General features: G+C 43.9%; 1 protein-coding gene across 1 annotated transcript in view; it reads left to right on the top strand.

The window, feature by feature from the left end:
• The window catches only part of LOC135513036 (discoidin domain-containing receptor 2-like), a 61,132-nt gene that overhangs the window by 11,022 nt on the left and 26,969 nt on the right, over positions 1-23,141 (top strand). The window contains 1 exon segment of the mRNA XM_064935686.1: positions 18,851-18,982. Within this exon segment, the coding sequence (XP_064791758.1) occupies positions 18,901-18,982 (82 nt within the window). The 5' untranslated portion in view covers positions 18,851-18,900.

Genomic DNA, 23,141 nt, shown 5'->3' with positions numbered 1-23,141 from the left:
CAAAGAACACCATACCTACTGTGAAGCATAGGGGTGGAAACATCATTCTTTGCGGCTGTTTGTCTGCAAAGGGACCAGGATGACTGATCCGTGTAAAGGAAAGAATGAATGGGGCCATGTATCGTGAGATTTTGAGTGAAAACTTGCAAGGGCATTGAAGATGAAACGTGGCTGGGTCTTTCAGCATGACAATGATCCCAAACACACTGCCCGGGCAATGAAGGAGTGGCTTCGTAAGAAGCATTTCAAGGTCCTGGAGTGGCCTAGCCAGTCTCCAGATCTCAACCCCATATAAAATCTTTGGAGGGAGTTGAAAGTCCGTGTTGCCCAGCAACAGCCCAAAAACATCACTGCTCTAGAGGAGATCTGCATGGAGGAATGGGGCAAAATATCAGCAACAGTTTGTGAAAACCTTGTGAAGACTTACAAAAAACGTTTGACCTCTGTCATTGCCAACAAAGGGTATATAACAAAGTATTGAGATAAACTTTTGTTATTGACCAAATACTTATTTTCCACCATAATTTGCAAATAAATTCATTAAAAATCCTACAATGTGACTTTCTGGATTTTTTTTCTCATTTTGTCTGTCATAGTTGAAGTGTACCTATGATGAAAATTACAGGCCTCTCTCATCTTTTTAAGTGGGAGAACTTGCACAATTGGTGGCTGACTAAATACTTTTTTGCCCCACTGTATGAGATGGGTACTGCAAGATATGTAAACATTATTGAAGTGACTAGTGTTCCATTTATTAAACTGGCCAGTGATTTCAAGTCTATTTACAGTGCCTTGCGAAAGTATTCGGTTCCCTTGAACTTTGCGACCTTTTGCCACATTTCAGGCTTCAAACATAAAGATATAAAACTGTATTTTTTTGCAAAGAATCAACAACAAGTGGGACACAATCATGAAGTGGAACGACATTTATTGGATATTTCAAACTTTTTTAACAAATCGAAAATTGAAAAATTGGGCGTGCAAAATTATTCAGCCCCTTTACTTTCAGTGCAGCAAACTCTCTCCAGAAGTTCAGTGAGGATCTCTGAATGATCCAATGTTGACCTAAATGACTAATGATGATAAATACAATCCACCTGTGTGTAATCAAGTCTCCGTATAAATGCACCTGCACTGTGATAGTCTCAGAGGTCCGTTAAAAGCGCAGAGAGCATCATGAAGAACAAGGAACACACCAGGCAGGTCCGAGATACTGTTGTGAAGAAGTTTAAAGCCGGATTTGGATACAAAAAGATTTCCCAAGCTTTAAACATCCCAAGGAGCACTGTGCAAGCGATAATATTGAAATGGAAGGAGTATCAGACCACTGCAAATCTACCAAGACCTGGCCGTCCCTCTAAACTTTCAGCTCATACAAGGAGAAGACTGATCAGAGATGCAGCCAAGAGGCCCATGATCACTCTGGATGAACTGCAGAGATCTACAGCTGAGGTGGGAGACTCTGTCCATAGGACAACAATCAGTCGTATATTGCACAAATCTGGCCTTTATGGAAGAGTGGCAAGAAGAAAGCCATTTCTTAAAGATATCCATAAAAAGTGTTGTTTAAAGTTTGCCACAAGCCACCTGGGAGACACACCAAACATGTGGAAGGTGCTCTGGTCAGATGAAACCAAAATTGAACTTTTTGGCAACAATGCAAAACATTATGTTTGGCGTAAAAGCAACACAGCTCATCACCCTGACCACACCATCCCCACTGTCAAACATGGTGGTGGCAGCATCATGGTTTGGGCCTGCTTTTCTTCAGCAGGGACAAGGAAGATGGTTGAAATTGATGGGAAGATGGATGGAGCCAAATACAGGATCATTCTGGAAGAAAACCTGATGGAGTCTGCAAAAGACCTGAGACTGGGACGGAGATTTGTCTTCCAACAAGACAATGATCCAAAACATAAAGCAAAATCTACAATGGAATGGTTCAAAAATAAACATATCCAGGTGAATGGCCAATTCAAAGTCCAGACCTGAATCCAATCGAGAATCTGTGGAAAGAACTGAAAACTGCTGTTCACAAATGCTCTCCATCCAACCTCACTGAGCTCGAGCTGTTTTGCAAGGAGGAATGGGAAAAATTTCAGTCTCTCGATGTGCAAAACTGATAGAGACATACCCCAAGCGACTTACAGCTGTAATCGCAGCAAAAGGTGGCGCTACAAAGTATTAACTTAAGGGGGCTGAATAATTTTGCACGCCCAATTTTTCAGTTTTTGATTTGTTAAAAAAGTTTGAAATATCCAATAAATGTCGTTCCACTTCATGATTGTGTCCCACTTGTTGTTGATTCTTCACAAAAAAATACAGTTTTATATCTTTATGTTTGAAGCCTGAAATGTGGCAAAAGGTCGCAAAGTTCAAGGGGGCCGAATACTTTCGCAAGGCACTGTATATAGGGCAGCAGCCTCTAAGGTGCAGGGTTACGTAACTTGGGGGAAGCCGGCTAGTGATGGCTTTTTAACAGTTTGATGGCCTTGAGATAGAAGCTGTTTTTCAGTCTCTCTTTCCCAGCTTTGATGCACCTGTACTGACCTCGCCTTCTGGATGATAGCGGTGTGAACAGGCATTGGCTCGGGTGGTTGTTGTCCTTGATGATATTTTTGGCCTTCCTGTGACGTCGGGTGCTGTAGGTATCCTGGTTAGCAGGTAGTTTGCCGCTGGTCATGTGTGTGTGTGGGTGTCACCCTCTTAGCCCATTAATCACTACCAGATCTCAACACTGACTGAAGTTGGGAGCAAATTATAGCTTTCAGATAATCTCTCTGCTTTTTCTCTTCTCTGTCTTTCAGTCTGTTTCAGAGGCAGATATCTTTCAGTCAAGCTCTATGGTATATTAATGTATAGGGAAAGAGGTAAAGATCTCAGCTCTGATATGCACAATCATGACACTTCCTGAAGCCACATCATATGATAGGTTAGGAAAGGTTAGATTCTGTATCAAAAAATTGGTTTACACAACCTGAATACAAGAGGAAGAGGGGGGTGCGGAAGGAGAAACAATAAGGGGTCACTGTTTATATTATTTTGTGTTTATTAATTCAGCCTTCTCGTTCATGAGTAACTAGGCACATTCAGGACCTCACATCCTAGTGGTTGACTGTGTTTCAAAGCAGGCTGTGTATAGTGACAGGTGGTGTGTTTCAGAGCAGGTTATGGAGTAAGTTGTAGGGATACCCCTTTAATCAAGGCTGACTGGTGATTTCATGCTGCTATCATTGGTCTGTACAGCTTTACTTCACTGTAATTGGCCACTATAAAAGATAACTACCCTGCCTGGCGCACTACACAGTCAGGCTGAGGGAAGGCAGACCCTACACACACAGGCAAAGCATGCACGCGGGCACACACACATACACGCAGAGACAGAATTACACACATTGCAGACTTTACTCAATGGTCTCAGGTTGTGCTGTAGAGCCCAGTTGGTTCCACAGTATATCAAACCTCTCCATTCCTCTTCCTTTACTGTCTTTAAGCTCTCTTCCATGCACAGAATACTGTGCATAGACTTACACGTATATTCAACAGTTGTTCCTACACCATCAAATGATCTTAGTTGCATAAACATTTTTCACTTTGCTTCCATTTTGCTGTCGTCCTTTGCCGTTATTGAGCTGATCACCCCATGAAAAGTCTGGAGCAAATGTTATTCACATCGCAGTTCACTTTTACTCTGAGCCTGGGCTTGTTCCACAGCCACTCTCCTCTCTCCAGTCGTTCTCTCTACCCTTCTCATCTCTCCACTACTCCTCTTGCTCATGGCATAGCATGTGAGTGCTGCTGACAGTAGAGCCTGGTCAAAGGGCCAAGGGACCAAGGCAGGCGAGCAGAGGAGGGGACCAGAGCAGGGCACCTCTGTGCGTTGACTCTACCGGTTCCCCCATGGTGCAAGCACCATCAGCCCTCTGTATGACCGTGAGAGGATGAGGGAAGGAGAGGAAGTCTTTCCAGGAGAAGATGATTTGTTTCTGCACATCCAAAACCCCTGTGCAAACAGCATAAAACCCACATCCCCTCTCTTTTCAGTTCCACCTTGTACTAAATACAGTGCACACGGTTTGATCAGCAGTAGCAGATTGTTTCAGTTCACAGACCGTTTCAGTTCACTGACAGTGCTCACGTCTTGATATGTGTCTGTCTCCACACAGTCAACATAAAAGTTTCTGTCCAGTGCAGCCAGTTCATGATATCTGTAGCTGAATAACCATTTCCCAATTCCAGCCCCACAAAGCCCAGTCTGTGGTTTTCTGACGGGAGTATCTGTCCTTAGCCACTTCCTGTTCTGAGCCTGGGGGGAACCAATCGTTTTGCAGAACATTCTTTTTCCCAGCACCAGAAGCAACATTCTGGTCTTCATATTTAGGAACATCATACTAAGTTGCTGCTCTGTACAACTTCAACCCACTAACTTCACTTTACATGAACATGCATTTGGAGTTAAATAAAAGCAAGAGGGAGTGACAGAGCATGATGATAGTGAGAACATTTCTGATCCAATCTTCAAAATAAAACATTAATGAAAAGTAAAAACATTCATGAAAGCTTTGAAGCACAGTAATATTTCTCTCCCATAGGTTTTACCACTGTGAACCTGTGAGATAAGTTAATATTTCTGACTGGTTGGGTTCTGGTGGCAAGGGAGCAGTTAGGTCCGGGGGGGGGGGCTGATGATGGTGGGCAAAGGGGGTGGCTGGGGAAGGCTGAGGACTTCCAGTACTGGGGAGTGGTTAGGACTGGTGGGACATCTAGGAGAGGTCTCACTGTCTTCCTGGCAGGTGGGATGAGGTGAAGCTGGGAAGAGGTGGATGGGAGATTAAGCTGTATGGGGATGTGGGATTGAGGGTTCCTGTGGTGTTTCATAGACATTTTTGTTTTACACGCATTGTAATGTCCAAACCTTAAACAACTTACCAAATTGTACCATTGTGTATTCTACTGCTTATTCCCATGATTGGTCTAAATATTTTTTTTAACAGGAATACTTATGCAGTGCTTTGACCAGCTGTGTGTGTGTGAGGGAGGGTCAGTCAGACAGACTTCTCAGTCACATCAGCCTATTCATCAGTAGGAATTATCCACCAGCCTACACACACAGTCCACACACACACTCACACACACTGCCACGTCTCACCTCCCTTTAATTATCCAGATGTGTCACTTCAACAAAGAGTCCATTGAAGGGGAATACGTCCATATTTTATACAGGGAGAGCAGACTCTTCTATGGTAGAAAAATATACAAGGAAAACTTTAGTTTATGAGTCTTTCCTTTTGACAGTTACATAATGTACAGTGGGGCAAAAAAGTATTTAGTCAGCCACCAATTGTGCAAGTTCTCCCACTTTTAAAGATGAGAGAGGCCTGTAAATTACATCATAGGTACACTTCAACTATGACAGACAAAACGAGGGAAAAAAATCCAGAAAATCACATTGTAGGATTTTTAATGAATTTATTTGCAAATTATGGAGGAAGAAAAGTATTTGGTCACCTACAAACAATCAAGATTTCTTGCTCTCACAGACCTTTAATTTCTTCTTTAAGAGGCCCCTCTGTCCTCCACTCGTTACCTGTATTAATGGCACCTGTTTGAACGTTATCAGTATAAAAGACACCTGTCCACAACCTCAAACAGTCACACTCCAAACTCCACTATGGCCAAGACCAAAGAGCTTGGAGATTGGGAGAATGTCATATGGTCAGATGAAACCAAAATAGAACTTTTTGGTAAAAACTCAACTCGTTGTGTTTGGAGGACAAAGAATGCTGAGTTGCATCCAAAGAACACCATACCTACTGTGAAGCATGGTGGTGGAAACATCATGCTTTGGGGCTGTTTTTCTGCAAAGGGACCAGGACGACTGATCCGTGTAAAGGAAAGAATGAATGGGGCCATGTATCGTGAGATTTTGAGTGAAAACCTCCTTCCATCAGCAAGGGCATTGAAGATGAAACGTGGCTGGGTCTTTCAGCATGACAATGATCCCAAACACACCGCCCGGGCAACGAAGGAGTGGCTTAGTAAGAAGCATTTCAAGGTCCTGGAGTGGCCTAGCCAGTCTCCAGATCTCAACCCCATAGAAAATCTTTGGAGGGAGTTGAAAGTCTGTGTTGCCCAGCAACAGCCCCAAAACATCACTGCTCTAGAGGATATCCGCATGGAGGAATGGGGCAAAATATCAGCAACAGTGTGTGAAAACCTTGTGATGACTTACAGAAAACGTTTGACCCCTGTCATTGCCAACAATGGGTATATAACAAAGTATTGAGATAAACTTTTGTTACTGACCAAATACTTATTTTCCACCATAATTTGCAAATAAATTCATTTAAAAATCCTACAATGTGATGTTCTAGATTTTTTTTCTAATTTTGTCTGTCATAGTTGAAGTGTACCTATGATGAAAATTACAGGCCTCTCTCATATTTTTAAGTGGGAGAACTTGCACAATTGGTGGCTGACTAAATACTTTTTTGCCCCACTGTATTACTCTGGGAGCACAAGACAGGGCACTGTGTGCAGATAGAACTATACTGAACAAAAATATAAACGCAACATGTAAAGTGTTGGTTCAATATTTCATGAGCTGAAATAAAATATCCCAGAAATGTTTCATATGCACAAAAAGCTTATTTCCCTCAAATGTTGTGCATGAAAGTGTTTATATACCTGTTAGTGAGCATTTCTACTTTGCCAAGATAATCCATCCACTTGATGTGTGTGATTTACCAAGAAGCTGATTTAGACCTCATGCAGCTTGTGCTGGGGACAATAAAAGGCCACTCTAAAATGTGCAGTTTGTCACACAACACAATGGCACAGATGTCTCAAGTTTTGAAGGAGTGTGCAATTGGCATGCTGAGTGCAGGAATGTCCACCAGAGCTGGTGACAGAGAATTGAGTGTTAATTTCTCTACCATAAGCCGCCTCCAAATTTGTTTTAGAGAATTTGGCCTTACAACCACAGACCACCTGTAACCATGCAAGCCCAGGACCTCCACATCCGGCTTCTTCCAACTGCGGGATTGTCTGAGACCAGCATCCTGGAAAGCTGATGAAACTCAGGAGTATTTCTGTCTGCAATTAAGCCTTTTTGTTTGGAAAAACTCTTTCTGATTGGCTGGGCCTGGCTCTCCAGTAGGTGGGCCCTATGCCTTCCCTGGCCCAACCATGGCTGCGCTCCTGTCTAGTCAAGTGAAATCCATAGATTAGGACCTAACAAATGTACTTCAATTGAGTCATTTCCTTATGAACTGTAACACAGTAAAATCTTAACAAATGTGCATGTTGTGCTGACATTTTTTTCAAAATAGTTAAGAGGTCAATAAATACTGTGTTATTTTTTTCTCTTCAACGGTTAAACCATTTTAGACAATTATTATATCTGTACTTATTCTTTAGGATCCCGTTTGGGTTTTATTTGGCAGTTTTGTGTTCATAAAAAAGAACAGTGGTCTCTCAATTTTTTTCCATCTCTCTCTGTCTCACTCTTTCTCTCTGATAACCCCATCAGTGATTTGACCTCCACACCTCAGACTCTCGGGGTATCAGATATGGCCCTTGAGTGCTTTGTTTGACTTCTCTCCGACCGGTTCAAGCCTGATTGTTTTCCTTTGTGGCCTCCGTGAAAGCATTGAGAAGTGCTTTGCTGTCTGACATTCGTTTGTTATTCTAAAGATGACTTTGATCTGAGTTTTCTGTTGACTGTTTGACTTTGTCAGACAGACATCTGAGACTCCCAGCTTCATCTGTTATTAATGCATATATGGTAGGGTGGACCATAAGGTTGAATTCCCCTTCAGGATTTAGTACAGAAATAGGATCAAGCATTTAGTTTGCCCCTGTCTCATGATGTCAGTTTATTTGACAGCAGTAATGAGGGACAGACAGCAGTGGACCAAAGCACAACCGTTCACTTGCTTTGTTAAATATCAATCCCCAGCCTCTAACCCTATACCCTATCCTCTACCCATGACTTCTATTCCCTGCATGCTCCAGTTTAGTGCGCACTGTCAAGCACATTGCATGTATCAGAAGTCAACTGTATAACTTAGGTTGCATATGTGCACACTAGGCACAGTATGGTACATTCAACTCCAACCAGAGCCCAGTGAGTAATATAGTCTTTGAGAGCTGGTTTTGGGGAGGCCCTACTTAGTAAGTCTAGGTTGATTCCTGCAGGAGCTATAGGAGTGTATGAAACCCATTCCTGGGTACAATTAGCCCTATAGTTGGCCCCAGCAGCCCCATAGAGCAGGCTGTGTACTAACACACAACAGTAGACCCCTAGCAGCAAGCCCACTTGAGCAGGCTGCGTGAGGAGGAATGTGAGGGACAGTGTTTGGCAAGACACAGGTCCTGTCTGTCCACTCTGCCTCACTCCGGCCCCTCACCTTAGGCCTAGGAGGACCCCTAACTCCCCCTGTGCCTCCTCATGTACCTCGTTCTGTCATGCTACCTCCGCCTCTCTTCCTGTCTCCCCTGTTCCTCCCCTGTCTCCCTCTACTCCCCTGAATTTACCTTCAGATCAGAAGATCCAACAAATTTCTGCTGTCTATAGGGCCTCTAGTATAGCTGCAGAATGATAGAGTTAGTTGGACCCTGAAGAGCTGGGGGTTGAATAGTCTGATCAAGATCCTCTCCACCTCATTTTAGTCAGGAAATATTTTAATCAGTGAGGTGAGGTGAGTGGTTGGCCTTATGCACCTGTGCTCTCTTGTTTTTTCTTATCTCCCCCTCCCTGTCTACCTCCCTCTCTCTCCAGTCCTGACAGCCTGTCAGTGAGAGGTGAGTGAAACTGAACAGTAGCTCAACCATTGGACTGTAGAAACACTACTCTCAATAGTTTGCTGCATCAGAATAAAACATTGTCAAGAGGAGTTACTCACTGATCATTACTGAAAGCTTGATCTCAGCTCCTAACATGTCAGCAAACTTTTACAGACATTGCAAAAACATTTACATTTGGACTTGATAACTATCGTAACCTTTTCACATGAAAAAGGAATTTGAGTTTAAAACGATACTGGTGAGTGGATAAGTGTTCCATGCTGCTATGAAATGAGAATGAGCAGAAGTTTTCCATAATGGTGAATGTGAGACAGCCCATAACCCTGTGTCCTGTGTGTCAGAGCCTGCTCTGATGTTACCATAGCAAAGCCTTGTTATGAGACAACAGCCCTACGCTCCATGCAGATACCTACCTGGATGGAGAATACAGCTCTTACTAAGTAAAAGTACTTTTGAAGTACTACTTAATTCGTTTTTCTGCATATCTGTACTTTACTATTTGTATTTTTGACAACTTTTACTCTACTACATTCCTAAAGAAAATATGTACTTTTTACTCGCATCCATTTTCCCTGACACCCAAAAGTACTTTTGGAATGGTCAAGTAGAACAGCAATATGGTCAAATTCTCACACACATCAATATAACGTGTTGTCATTACTGCTGCCTCTGAACTGATGGACTTACTAAACACAAATAATGTGTCTGTAAATTATGTCTGAGTGTTGGTGTGATCTTGGTAGTTGGTACATTTTTTTAAAACAATTCAATCGTGCCATCTGGTTGGCTTTATTTAAGGAATTTGAAGTATGACAGTTGAGTACTTTTTCCACCACTGTACTTACACTACCGGTCAAAAGTTTTAGAACACCTACTCATTCAAGGATTTTCTTTATTTTTACTATTATTCTACATTTTAGAATAATAGTGAAGACATCAAAACTATGAAATAACACATATGGAATCATGTAGTAACAAGACGTGTTACACAAATCAAAATATATTTTATATTTGAGATTCTTCAAAGTAGCCACCCTTTGCCTTGATGACAGCTTTGAACACTCTTGGTATTCTCTCAACCAGCTTCTTGAGTGGGGGGAGTCACCTGGAATGCATTTCAATTAAGAGGTGTGCCTTAAGTTAATTTGTGGAATTTCTTTCCTTAATTCGTTTGAGCCAATCAATTGTGTTGTTGCAAGGTAGGGGTGGTATACAGAAGATATCCCTATTTGGTAAAATACCAAGTCCATATTATGGCAAGAACAGATCAAATAAGCAAAGAGAAACTACAGTCCATCATTAATTTAAGACATGAAGGGTCAGTCAATATGGAAAATTTCAAGAACTTTGAACGTTTCTTCTTGTGCAATCACAAAAAACATCAAGCGCTATGATGAAACTGGCTCTCATGAGGACTGCCACAGGAATGGAAGACCCAGAGTTACCTCTACTGTAGAGGATACGTTCATTCGAGATAGCAGCCTCAGAAATTGCAGCCAAAATAAATGCTTCACAGAGTTCAAGAAACAGACACATCTCAACATCAACTGTTCGGGGGAGACTGTGTGAATCAGGCCGTCATGGTTTAAATGCTGAAAAGAAATCACTACTAAAGGGCACCAATAATAAGAAGAGACTTGATTGTGCCAAGAAACTCAAGCAATGGACATTAGACCGGTGAAAATGTGTCCTTTTGGTACCAACCGAAAGACACAGTGTTGGTGAACGGATTATCTCTGAATGTGTATTTCCCACTGTAAAGCATAGAGAAGGAGGTGTGATGGTGTGGGGGTGCTTTGCTGGTGACACTGTCAGTGCTTTATTCAGAATTCAAGGCACACTTAACCAGTATGGCTACCACACGATTCTGCAGCGATACGCCATCCCATCTGGTTTGTGCTTAGTCCCACTATCATTTGTTTTTCAACAGGACAATGACCCAACACACCTCCAGGCTGTGTAAGGGCTATTTTACCAAGAAGGAGAGTGATGGAGTGCTATATCAGATGACCTTGCCTCCACAATGCGCTGACCTCAACCAAATTGAGATGGTTTGTGATGAGTTGGACCGCAGAGTGAAGGAAAAGCAGCCAACAAGTGCTCAGCATATGTGGGAACTCCTTCAAGACTGTTGGAAAAGCATTCTAAGTGAAGCTGGTTGAGAGAATGCCAAGTGTGCAAAGCTGTCATCAAGGCAAAGGGTGGCTACTTTGAAGAATCTCAAATATAAAATATATTTTGATTTGTTTAACACTTCTTGTTACTACATGATTCCATGTGTGTTATTTCATAGTTTTGATGTCTTCACCATTATTCTAAAATGTAAAAAAAAATAAAGAAAAACCCTTGAATGAGTAGGTGTTCTTAACCTCTGTGCTCTGTGCAGGCCAGTCAAATTCTTCCATACTGATCTTGACTATCCATTTCTGTATGGACCTCACTTTGTGTATGGGGGCATTGTCATGCTGAAATAGGAAAGAGCTTTCCCCAAACTGTTGCCACAAAGTTGGAAGCGCAGAATCGTCTAGAATGTCATTGTATGCTGTAGGGTTAAGATGTATTTTCAATGGAACTAAGAGGCCTAGCTCGAACCATGAAAAACAGCCCCAGACCATTATTCCCCCTCTATCAAATTTTACAGTTGGCACTATGCATTCGGGCAGGTAGCGTTCTCCTGGCATCCGCCAAACCCCAGATTTGTCCGTCGGACTGCCAGATGGTGAGGCGTGATTCACCACTCCAGAGAACGTGTTTCCACTGCTCCAGAGTCCAATGGCGGCAAGCTTTACACCACACCAGCCGACGCTTGGCATTGCACATTTTTATCCTAGACTTGTGTACGGCTGCTCGGCCATGGAAACCCATTTCATGAAGCTCCTGACGAACAGTTCTTGTGCTGATGTTGCTTCCAGAGGCAGTTTGGATCTCAGTAGTGAGTGTCGCATCCGATGACAGACCATTTTTACGTGCTACGCGCTTCAGCACTTGTCGTTCTCGTTCAGTGAGCTTGTGTGGCCAACCACTTTGCGGCCAATCCGTTATTGCTCCTAGATGTTTCCACTTCACAATAACAGCACTTAGAGTTGACCGGGGAAGCTTGTTGGAAAGGTGGAATCTTATGACAGTGCGGTGTTGAAAGTCACAGAACATGGCCTTGGTAAATGGAAAATCTGTTGGGTTTTTTTCATGCTAACTCTATGTCCACTTTTATACATGAGAGCTGTTCTCTCTGGCCACATGGTAAATACCTCTCTGACTCTCCCTCCCCAACACATGACACAAGCCACCAGCTGTTTGTGTTTCATTAACTGTTTGAGCCCAGCATTAACACCTATATATTTACCCTTATAAGGAGGCCAGTGTCTTAGTGTGATATGTCTGTAATCTGATATAACAGGAAATGGAGCCCTTCTGAAGGAGAAACTAACTAGATGATTTTGTTGATGATGGTGAATGCACAATGAGGCCATTCAGAGGTCGATGGGTGTTGGTGAAGGGGAGCTGTTGAGAGTTTGTACAGTTTTACAGCTGTTTTGTTCTGTGATTAGCTGATTACAATAACACAATTACAGTGATGTTATTATATTTGTGAAAGTAAGGATGGTTTAGAAATCGTATGCCGAATGTCTGTCGACTTGCATGAAAGCAGGATTCCTTATATTCTGGAATTTATGATATCATAAATGTCTATTGATTTATAGGAACTGTATATAGATAAAGAAGTCGTTCTGTAACGTCGGGTGTCATCAGAGTTCCATCTTGGCAGTGGTATTGGGCAGCAGATCTGAATATGTATCCCACAGCCAGAATACAACTCTGTTATATTGTATGAAACTCCAGGTTTTAACACTGATATATGGCAGTGGCCTGGTTATTGTGAGGTTCCTAGGTGGTGTGAGTATGCAAGTGTGGTCTCTGGGTGTAGAGCTATGTGAGTGTGTGGAGGATGGTAAGTATGTGTAAATGTTTACTGCAGAGGGCACAGCGAGGTTTAGTGTGTGTGGGGGCGAGTGGGTGGTCATGTTTAACTATACTTGTGGAGACCAGAAGTCCCAACAAGTATAGTAAACAAACAAATCCTTTTAAGAACTGGGGACATTTCTCCACAAGTTAGTATAGTAGTACACTAGTATTTCTAGAGGGTTTAGGGTTCTGGTTAGAATTAGTGTTAGGGGTAGGAGCTAGATTTAGGGTAAGGTTTAGGGTAAGGTTTGAAGTAAGGGAAGTAGTGAAAATTGGATTTTGAATGAGACTGAATTGATTGTCCCCACAAGGTCAGTTATACAAGACTGTGTGTGTGTGCCTGTGCATGTGTGCGTATGTGTGTGTGTGGTTGTGAGGAGTGCTGTGCTGCTTGACCCTGACATGTTAATCTATCAGCCACTCCTACGCAGCCTCGCACTGCCAAGAGAAAGTTGTTTGGCCAGGGATGAACAGCCGGAAATGTCCCACACACAAACACACACACACACACACACACACGTGCCCCTTTGGCCTAGGATGACGACCAAGGAACCTCCCCTTTGGCTTTCTGATCTCTCCAGCTTAACTCTATACAGTCCATAGTACACTCTTCACCCCTCTGCCTTTCTCTTCAAAACCACACTGCCACTTTACCTAAGGTTCCGAAACCCTATGAATTTACATGGTAGTTGCATAGGTGCAGTGTATTGACATTGCATTTCCACATTGTTACATGGTACTTCCAACTATTGCTGTCCAAAGATTACAATCTTACTAGAGAAAAGTTCACTTTTATATTAACAAAGATAGAACAACCACTAATGATTCTGCTCCAGTCGTTCTCCTTCTTTAAATAGTGTTTGTTACATAAGAAGCTATTAACACTGTGAGATTGCCACATCCTTAGACTGTTTGTAATTATGTAACAATCAATTAGAATGACAGTAAAGCATTTACATGTGCAACCCCAACTCTCTCCCCCCACACCTTTTACTGGATCATTAATACATGTGCCACCCCAACTCTCTCCCCCCACACCTTTTACTGGATCATTAATACATGTGCCACCCCAACTCTCTCCCCCCACACCTTTTACTGGATCATTAATATATGTGCCACCCCAACTCTCTCCCCCCACACCTTTTACTGGATCATTAATACATGTGCCACCCCAACTCTCTCCCCCCACACCTTTTACTGGATCATTAATAGTGGTAGGTCAGACAACCACATGAGACTAGAGTAAATCACTAAAAGATCACTGTGAGTGGACATCGGAGGATGGAGAACTACTAAAGCATGTTACACACACACACACACACAGCCAGGGGATGGAGAACTACTAAAGAATGTTACACACACAGCCAGGGGATGGAGGACTACTAAAGAATGTTACACACACAGCCATGGGATGGAGGACTACTAAAGAATGTTATACACACAGCCAGGGGATGGAGAACTACTAAAGAATGTTACACACACAGCCAGGGGATGGAGAACTACTAAAGAATGTTACACACACAGCCAGGGGATGGAGAACTACTAAATAATGTTACACACACAGCCAGGGGATGGAGAACTACTAAAGAATGTTACACACACAGCCAGGGGATGGAGAACTACTAAATAATGTTACACACACAGCCAGGGGATGGAGGACTACTAAAGAATGTTACACACACAGCCAGGGGATGGAGAACTACTAAAGAATGTTACACACACAGCCAGGGGATGGAGAACTACTAAATAATGTTACACACACAGCCAGGGATGGAGAACTACTAAAGAATGTTACACACACAGCCAGGGGTTGGAGAACTACTAAATAATGTTACACACACAGCCAGGGGATGGAGGACTACTAAAGAATGTTACACACACAGCCAGGGGATGGAGAACTACTAAAGAATGTTACACACACAGCCAGGGGATGGAGAACTACTAAAGCATGTTACACACACACACACACACACAGCCAGGGGATGGAGAACTACTAAAGAATGTTACACACACAGCCAGGGGATGGAGGACTACTAAAGAATGTTACACACACAGCCAGGGGATGGAGGACTACTAAAGAATGTTACACACACAGCCAGGGGATGGAGAACTACTAAAGAATGTTACACACACAGCCAGGGGATGGAGAACTACTAAAGAATGTTACACACACAGCCAGGGGATGGAGAACTACTAAATAATGTTACACACACAGCCAGGGGATGGAGAACTACTAAAGAATGTTACACACACAGCCAGGGGATGGAGAACTACTAAATAATGTTACACACACAGCCAGGGGATGGAGGACTACTAAAGAATGTTACACACACAGCCAGGGATGGAGAACTACTAAAGAATGTTACACACACAGCCAGGGGATGGAGAACTACTAAATAATGTTACACACACAGCCAGGGATGGAGAACTACTAAAGAATGTTACACACACAGCCAGGGGATGGAGAACTACTAAATAATGTTACACACACAGCCAGGGGATGGAGAACTACTAAATAATGTTACACACACAGCCAGGGATGGAGAACTACTAAAGAATGTTACACACATACAGCCAGGGGATGGAGGACTACTAAAGAATGTTACACACACAGCCAGGGATGGAGAACTACTAAAGAATGTTACACACACAGCCAGGGGATGGAGAACTACTAAATAATGTTACACACAGCCAGGGGATGGAGGACTACTAAAGAATGTTACACACACAGTCAGGGATGGAGAACTACTAAAGAATGTTACACACACAGCCAGGGATGGAGAACTACTAAAGAATGTTACACACACAGCCAGGGGATGGAGAACTACTAAATAATGTTACACACACAGCCAGGGGATGGAGAACTACTAAAGAATGTTACACACACAGCCAGGGGATGGAGAACTACTAAATAATGTTACACACACACACACACACACAGCCAGGGGATGGAGAACTACTAAAGAATGTTACACACACAGCCAGGGGATGGAGAACTACTAAATAATGTTACACACACAGCCAGGGATGGAGAACTACTAAAGAATGTTACACACACAGCCAGGGGATGGAGAACTACTAAAGAATGTTACACACACAGCCAGGGGATGGAGAACTACTAAATAATGTTACACACACAGCCAGGGGATGGAGAACTACTAAAGAATGTTACACACACAGCCAGGGGATGGAGAACTACTAAATAATGTTACACACACAGCCAGGGGATGGAGAACTACTAAAGAATGTTACACACACAGCCAGGGGATGGAGAACTACTAAATAATGTTACACACACAGCCAGGGGATGGAGAACTACTAAAGAATGTTACACACAGCCAGGGGATGGAGAACTACTAAAGAATGTTACACACACAGCCAGGGGATGGAGAACTACTAAATAATGTTACACACACAGCCAGGGGATGGAGAACTACTAAAGAATGTTACACACACAGCCAGGGGATGGAGAACTACTAAAGAATGTTACACACACAGCCAGGGGATGGAGAACTACACAAAGCCAGGGGATGTTACACACACAGCCAGGGGATGGAGAACTACTAAATAATGTTACACACAGCCAGGGGATGGAGAACTACTAAAGAATGTTACACACACAGCCAGGGGATGGAGAACTACTAAAGAATGTTACACACACAGCCAGGGGATGGAGAACTACTAAAGAATGTTACACACACAGCCAGGGGATGGAGAACTACTAAAGAATGTTACACACACAGCCAGGGGATGGAGAACTACTAAAGAATGTTACACACACAGCCAGGGGATGGAGAACTACTAAAGAATGTTACACACACAGCCAGGGGATGGAGAACTACTAAAGAATGTTACACACACAGCCAGGGGATGGAGAACTACTAAAGAATGTTACACACACAGCCAGGGGATGGAGAACTACTAAAGAATGTTACACACACAGCCAGGGGATGGAGAACTACTAAAGAATGTTACACACACAGCCAGGGGATGGAGAACTACTAAAGAATGTTACACACACAGCCAGGGGATGGAGAACTACTATTTTAATGTTACACACACAGCCAGGGGATGGAGAACTACTAAAGAATGTTACACACACAGCCAGGGGATGAGAACTACTAAACATTACTAAAGAATGTTACACACACAGCCAGATGGGTTACACACACAGCCTGGAGAACTACTAAATAATGTTACACACACAGCCAGGGATGGAGAACTACTAAAGAATGTTACACACACAGCCAGGGGATGGAGAACTACTAAATAATGTTACACACACAGCCAGGGGATGGAGAACTACTAAATAATGTTACACACACAGCCAGGGATGGAGAACTACTAAAGAATGTTACACACATACAGCCAGGGGATGGAGAACTACTAAAGAATGTTACACACACAGCCAGGGATGGAGAACTACTAAAGAATGTTACACACACAGCCAGGGGATGGAGAACTACTAAATAATGTTACACACAGCCAGGGGATGGAGAACTACTAAAGAATGTTACACACACAGTCAGGGATGGAGAACTACTAAAGAATGTTACACACACAGCCAGGGGATGGAGAACTACTAAAGAATGTTACACACACAGCCAGGGGATGGAGAACTACTAAATAATGTTACACACACAGCCAGGGGATGGAGAACTACTAAAGAATGTTACACACACAGCCAGGGGATGGAGAACTACTAAATAATGTTACACACACACAACACACACACAGCCAGGGGATGGAGAACTACTAAAGAATGTTACACACACAGCCAGGGGATGGAGAACTACTAAATAATGTTACACACACAGCCAGGGATGGGAAGATGTTACACACACACTACTAAAGAATGTTACACACACAGCCAGGGGATGGGAATGAACTACTAAAGAATGTTACACACACAGCCAGGGGATGGAGAACTACTAAATAATGTTACACACACAGCCAGGGGATGGAGAACTACTAAAGAATGTTACACCACACAGCCAGGGGATGGAGAACTACTAAATAATGTTACACACACAGCCAGGGGATGGAGAACTACTAAAGAATGTTACACACACAGCCAGGGGATGGAGAACTACTAAATAATGTTACACACACAGCCAGGGGATGGAGAACTACTAAAGAATGTTACACACAGCCAGGGGATGGAGAACTACTAAAGAATGTTACACACACAGCCAGGGGATGGAGAACTACTAAAGCCAATGTTACACACACAGCCAGGGGATGGAGAACTACTAAAGAATGTTACACACACAGCCAGGGGATGGAGAACTACTAAATAATGTTACACACACAGCCAGGGGATGGAGAACTACTAAATAATGTTAAAGCCAGGGGATGTACTACACACACAGCCAGGGGATGGAGAACTACTAAAGAATGTTACACACACAGCCAGGGGATGGAGGACTACTAAAGAATGTTACACATACAGCCAGGGGATGGAGAACTACTAAAGAATGTTACACACACAGCCAGGGGATGGAAAACTACTAAAGAATGTTACACATACAGCCAGGGGATGGAGAACTACTAAAGAATGTTACACACATACAGCCAGGGGATGGAGAACTACTAAAGAATGTTACACACATACAGCCAGGGGATGGAGAACTACTAAAGAATGTTACACATACAGCCAGGGGATGGAGGACTACTAAAGAATGTTAAAGTATTTACATTTAGATGTATGGATATAGTTTTATGTACGGTTTTATTACTCAGAGCTGGCTACTGTAATGTTAAATTATCCCCGCCATTTTAATACGCTTTCACTCTTCACTCGTGGTAAGATAATGAATGAATGGAAATTCCACTTTCAGACAGCAATTATTGTCTTTATTGAGCAAATGAAAACCATTCCTCCAGGAAAGCTGCAGCTTTCCCTTGAACCTCTCAGATGATCTGGTTCCCTGGAGGAAAGACATGAAACTGCACCAACTGCCTGAATATACCACATGGATCCAAATACAGACCCTAAAACTTCTGTTTCATTTCACCACAGTCCAAATACTTAAACTTGTATGACATATTCTGACGGTTGTTTTCTCATTGATTTCAGGTTTGAAGACCCTCTGTGTGTGAAAGTGTGTGTGTGTGTGTGTGTTTGGGATGAAGTGCCTGTGGGGGGGACACTTTCCGCTGATCATCCTGCTCTACCTGTTAGGAGACGTCACCTCACAGGTTAACCCAGGTGAGTGTTGGCATGGGAATGGTATGGAGAACGTTGTGTGTGTGTGTGTGTGTGTGTGTGTGTGTGTGTGTGTGTGTGTGTGTGTGTGTGTGTGTGTGTGTGTGTGTGTGTGTGTGTGTGTGTGTGTGTGTGTGTGTGTGTGTGTGTGTGTGTGTGTGTGTGATTCTGATAGGTGAGAATTGTCTGTTAATTGAATGATTAGAATATTCCGCCCTGAACCATATACTTGTATGGAATTGATTAGAATGTATAAAATCATAATCAATAAATGTGTAGTCCTAGTCAGAATTAGGGTGAAACAATATGTCTTTATGGTATTTTAAACACAGACTGTCTGAGCTTAGTGCCGACCTGACTAGAGATTTGGGAGAGAGAGGGGAGTACGTCAAGGACAAGGTCACTATCTCTGTCGGCTGGGTAGTGAGACAGACAGTGTGTGCATAGCAGGACATGTGTGTGCGTATGTGTGTACATGTGTGTGCATGTGTGGGCGTGGGAAGTCAGTATAAAATAAAATAAATTGTATTCTTGACTTTAGAACGTTCCGTGAATAAACCTTTTTGACTATTTAGCTGGGCCTCCATCTGTTTCATTCGACCAGGATCTTACTCATTCTGGTTTGCAGACTGAGAGTAATATAATTAAATTGGGTTATGTACCTGGAGAACATAATTATCTTATCAGTTTCCATGTGGTGGCCTTAAATGCTACTGCTGTCTCTTTGATGTGAGTGGGACTGTTCTGTTGTCCATGGGTCTCCACTGTTCTGTTGTCCATGGGTCTCCACTGTTCTGTTGTCCATGGGTCTCCACTGTTCTGTTGTCCATGGGTCTCCACTGTTCTGTTGTCCATGGGTCTCTCCACTGTTCTGTTGTCCATGGGTCTCCACTGTTCTGTTGTCCATGGGTCTCCACTGTTCTGTTGTCCATGGGTCTCTCCACTGATCTGTTGTCCATGGGTCTCCACGATTCTATTGTTCATGGGTCTCTTCACTGTTCTGTTGTCCATGGGTCTCTTCACTGTTCTGTTGTACATGGGTCTCTCCACTGTTCTGTTGTCCATGGGTCTCCACTGTTCTGTTGTCCGTGGGTCTTCACTGTTCTGTTGTCCGTGGGTCTTCACTGTTCTGTTGTCCATGGGTCTCCACTGTTCTGTTGTCCATGGGTCTTCACTGTTCTGTTGTCCATGGTTCTCTCCACTGTTCTGTTGTCCATGGGTCTCTTCATTGTTCTGGTGTCCATGGGTCTCTTCACTGTTCTGTCGTCCATGTTCTGGTCTCTTCACTGTTCTGTTGTCCATGGGTCTCTCCACTGCTCTGTTGTCCATGGGTCTCTCCACTGTTCTGTTGTCCATGGGTCTTCACTGTTCTGTTGTCCATGGGTCTCTCCACTGTTCTGTTGTCCATGGGTCTCTGTTGTCCATGGGTCTCTTCACTGTTCTGTTGTCCATGGGTCTCTTCACTGTTCTGTTGTCCATGGGTCTCTCCACTGTTCTGTTGTCCATGGGTCTCTCCACTGTTCTGTTGTCCATGGGTCTCTCCACTGTTCTGTTGTCCATGGGTCTCCACTGTTCTGTTGTCCATGGGTCTCCACTGTTCTGTTGTCCGTGGGTCTTCACTGTTCTGTTGTCCATGGGTCTCCACTGTTCTGTTGTCCATGGGTCTCTCCACTGATCTGTTGTCCATGGGTCTCTCCACTGATCTGTTGTCCATGGATCTCCACTGTTCTGTTGTTCATGGGTCTCTTCACTGTTCTGTTGTTCATGGGTCTCTTCACTGTTCTGTTGTCCATGGGTCTCCACTGTTCTGTTGTCCATGGGTCTCCACTGTTCTGTTGTCCATGGGTCTCTCTACTGTTCTGTTGTCCATGGGTCTCTCCACTGTTCTGTTGTCCATGGGTCTCCACTGTTCTGTTGTCCATGGGTCTCTTCACTGTTCTGTTGTCCATGGGTCTCTTCACTGTTCTGTTGTCCATGGGTCTCCACTGTTCTGTTGTCCATGGGTCTCTCCACTGTTCTGTTGTCCATGGGTCTCCACTGTTCTGCTGTCCATGGGTCTCTCCACAGTTATGTTGTCCATTGGTCTCCACTGTTATGTTGTCCATCGGTCTCCACTGTTCTGTTGTCCATGGGTCTCCACTGTTCTGTTGTCCGTGGGTCTTCACTGTTCTGTTGTCCATGGGTCTCCACTGTTCTGTTGTCCATGGGTCTCTCCACTGATCTGTTGTCCATGGGTCTCTCCACTGATCTGTTGTCCATGGATCTCCACTGTTCTGTTGTTCATGGGTCTCTTCACTGTTCTGTTGTTCATGGGTCTCTTCACTGTTCTGTTGTCCATGGGTCTCCACTGTTCTGTTGTCCATGGGTCTCCACTGTTCTGTTGTCCATGGGTCTTCACTGTTCTGTTGTCCATGGGTCTCCACTGTTCTGTTGTTCATGGGTCTCTTCACTGTTCTGTTGTCCATGGGTCTCTTCACTGTTCTGTTGTCCATGGGTCTCCACTGTTCTGTTGTCCATGGGTCTCCACTGTTCTGTTGTCCATGGGTCTCTGTTGTACTGTTCTGTTGTCCATGGGTCTCTCCACTGTTCTGTTGTCCATGGGTCTCCACTGTTCTGTTGTCCATGGATCTCTTCACTGTTCTGTTGTCCATGGGTCTCTTCACTATTCTGTTGTCCATGGGTCTCCACTGTTCTGTTGTCCATGGGTCTCTCCACTGTTCTGTTGTCCATGGGTCTCCACTGTTCTGCTGTCCATGGGTCTCTCCACAGTTATGTTGTCCATTGGTCTCCACTGTTATGTTGTCCATGGGTCTCCACTGTTCTGTTGTCCATGGGTCTCCACTGTTCTGTTGTCCATGGGCCTCCACTGTTCTGTTGTTCATGGGTCTCTTCACTGTTCTGTTGTTCATGGGTCTCTTCACTGTTCTGTTGTCCATGGGTCTCCACTGTTCTGTTGTCCATGGGTCTCCACTGTTCTGTTGTCCATGGGTCTCTCTACTGTTCTGTTGTCCATGGGTCTCTCCACTGTTGTGTTGTCCATGGGTCTCCACTGTTCTGTTGTCCATGGATCTCTTCACTGTTCTGTTGTCCATGGGTCTCTTCACTATTCTGTTGTCCATGGGTCTCTTCACTGTTCTGTTGTCCATGGGTCTCCACTGTTCTGTTGTCCATGGGTCTCCACTGTTCTGTTGTCCATGGGTCTCTCTACTGTTCTGTTGTCCATGGGTCTCTCCACTGTTCTGTTGTCCATGGGTCTCCACTGTTCTGTTGTCCATGGATCTCTTCACTGTTCTGTTGTCCATGGGTCTCTTCACTATTCTGTTGTCCATGGGTCTCCACTGTTCTGTTGTCCATGGGTCTCTCCACTGTTCTGTTGTCCATGGGTCTCCACTGTTCTGCTGTCCATGGGTCTCTCCACAGTTATGTTGTCCATTGGTCTCCACTGTTATGTTGTCCATGGGTCTCCACTGTTCTGTTGTCCATGGGTCTCCACTGTTCTGTTGTCCATGGGTCTCCACTGTTCTGTTGTCCATGGGTCTCTACTGTTATGTTGTCCATGGGTCTCCACTGTTCTGTTGTCCATGGGTCTCCACTGTTCTGTTGTCCATGGGTCTCTCCAATGCTCTGTTGTCCATGGGTCTCCACTGATCTGTTGTCAATGGGTCTCCACGATTCTATTGTTCATGGGTCTCTTCACTGTTCTGTTGTCCATGGGTCTCCACTGTTCTGTTGTCCATGGGTCTCTCCACTGTTCTGCTGTCCATGGGTCTCCACTGTTCTGCTGTCCATGGGTCTCTCCACTGTTCTGTTGTCCATGGGTCTCCACTGTTCTGCTGTCCATGGGTCTCTCCACTGTTCTGCTGTCCATGGGTCTCTCCACTGTTCTGCTGTCCATGGGTCTCTCCACAGTTATGTTGTCCATTGGTCTCCACTGTTATGTTGTCCATGGGTCTCCACTGTTCTGTTGTCCGTGGGTCTCCACTGTTCTGTTGTCCATGGGTCTCTCCACTGTTCTGTTGTCCATGGGTCTCCACTGTTCTGTTGTCCATGGGTCTCCACTGTTCTGTTGTCCATGGGTCTTTCCACTGATCTGTTGTCCATGGGTCTCCACGATTCTATTGTTCATGGGTCTCTTCACTGTTCTGTTGTCCATGGGTCTCTT

This window comes from Oncorhynchus masou, chromosome 24 (assembly GCF_036934945.1).
Source record: "Oncorhynchus masou masou isolate Uvic2021 chromosome 24, UVic_Omas_1.1, whole genome shotgun sequence".
Classification (NCBI taxonomy): Eukaryota; Metazoa; Chordata; class Actinopteri; order Salmoniformes; family Salmonidae; genus Oncorhynchus; species Oncorhynchus masou.
This window is presented reverse-complemented; position numbering and strand designations above follow the sequence as displayed.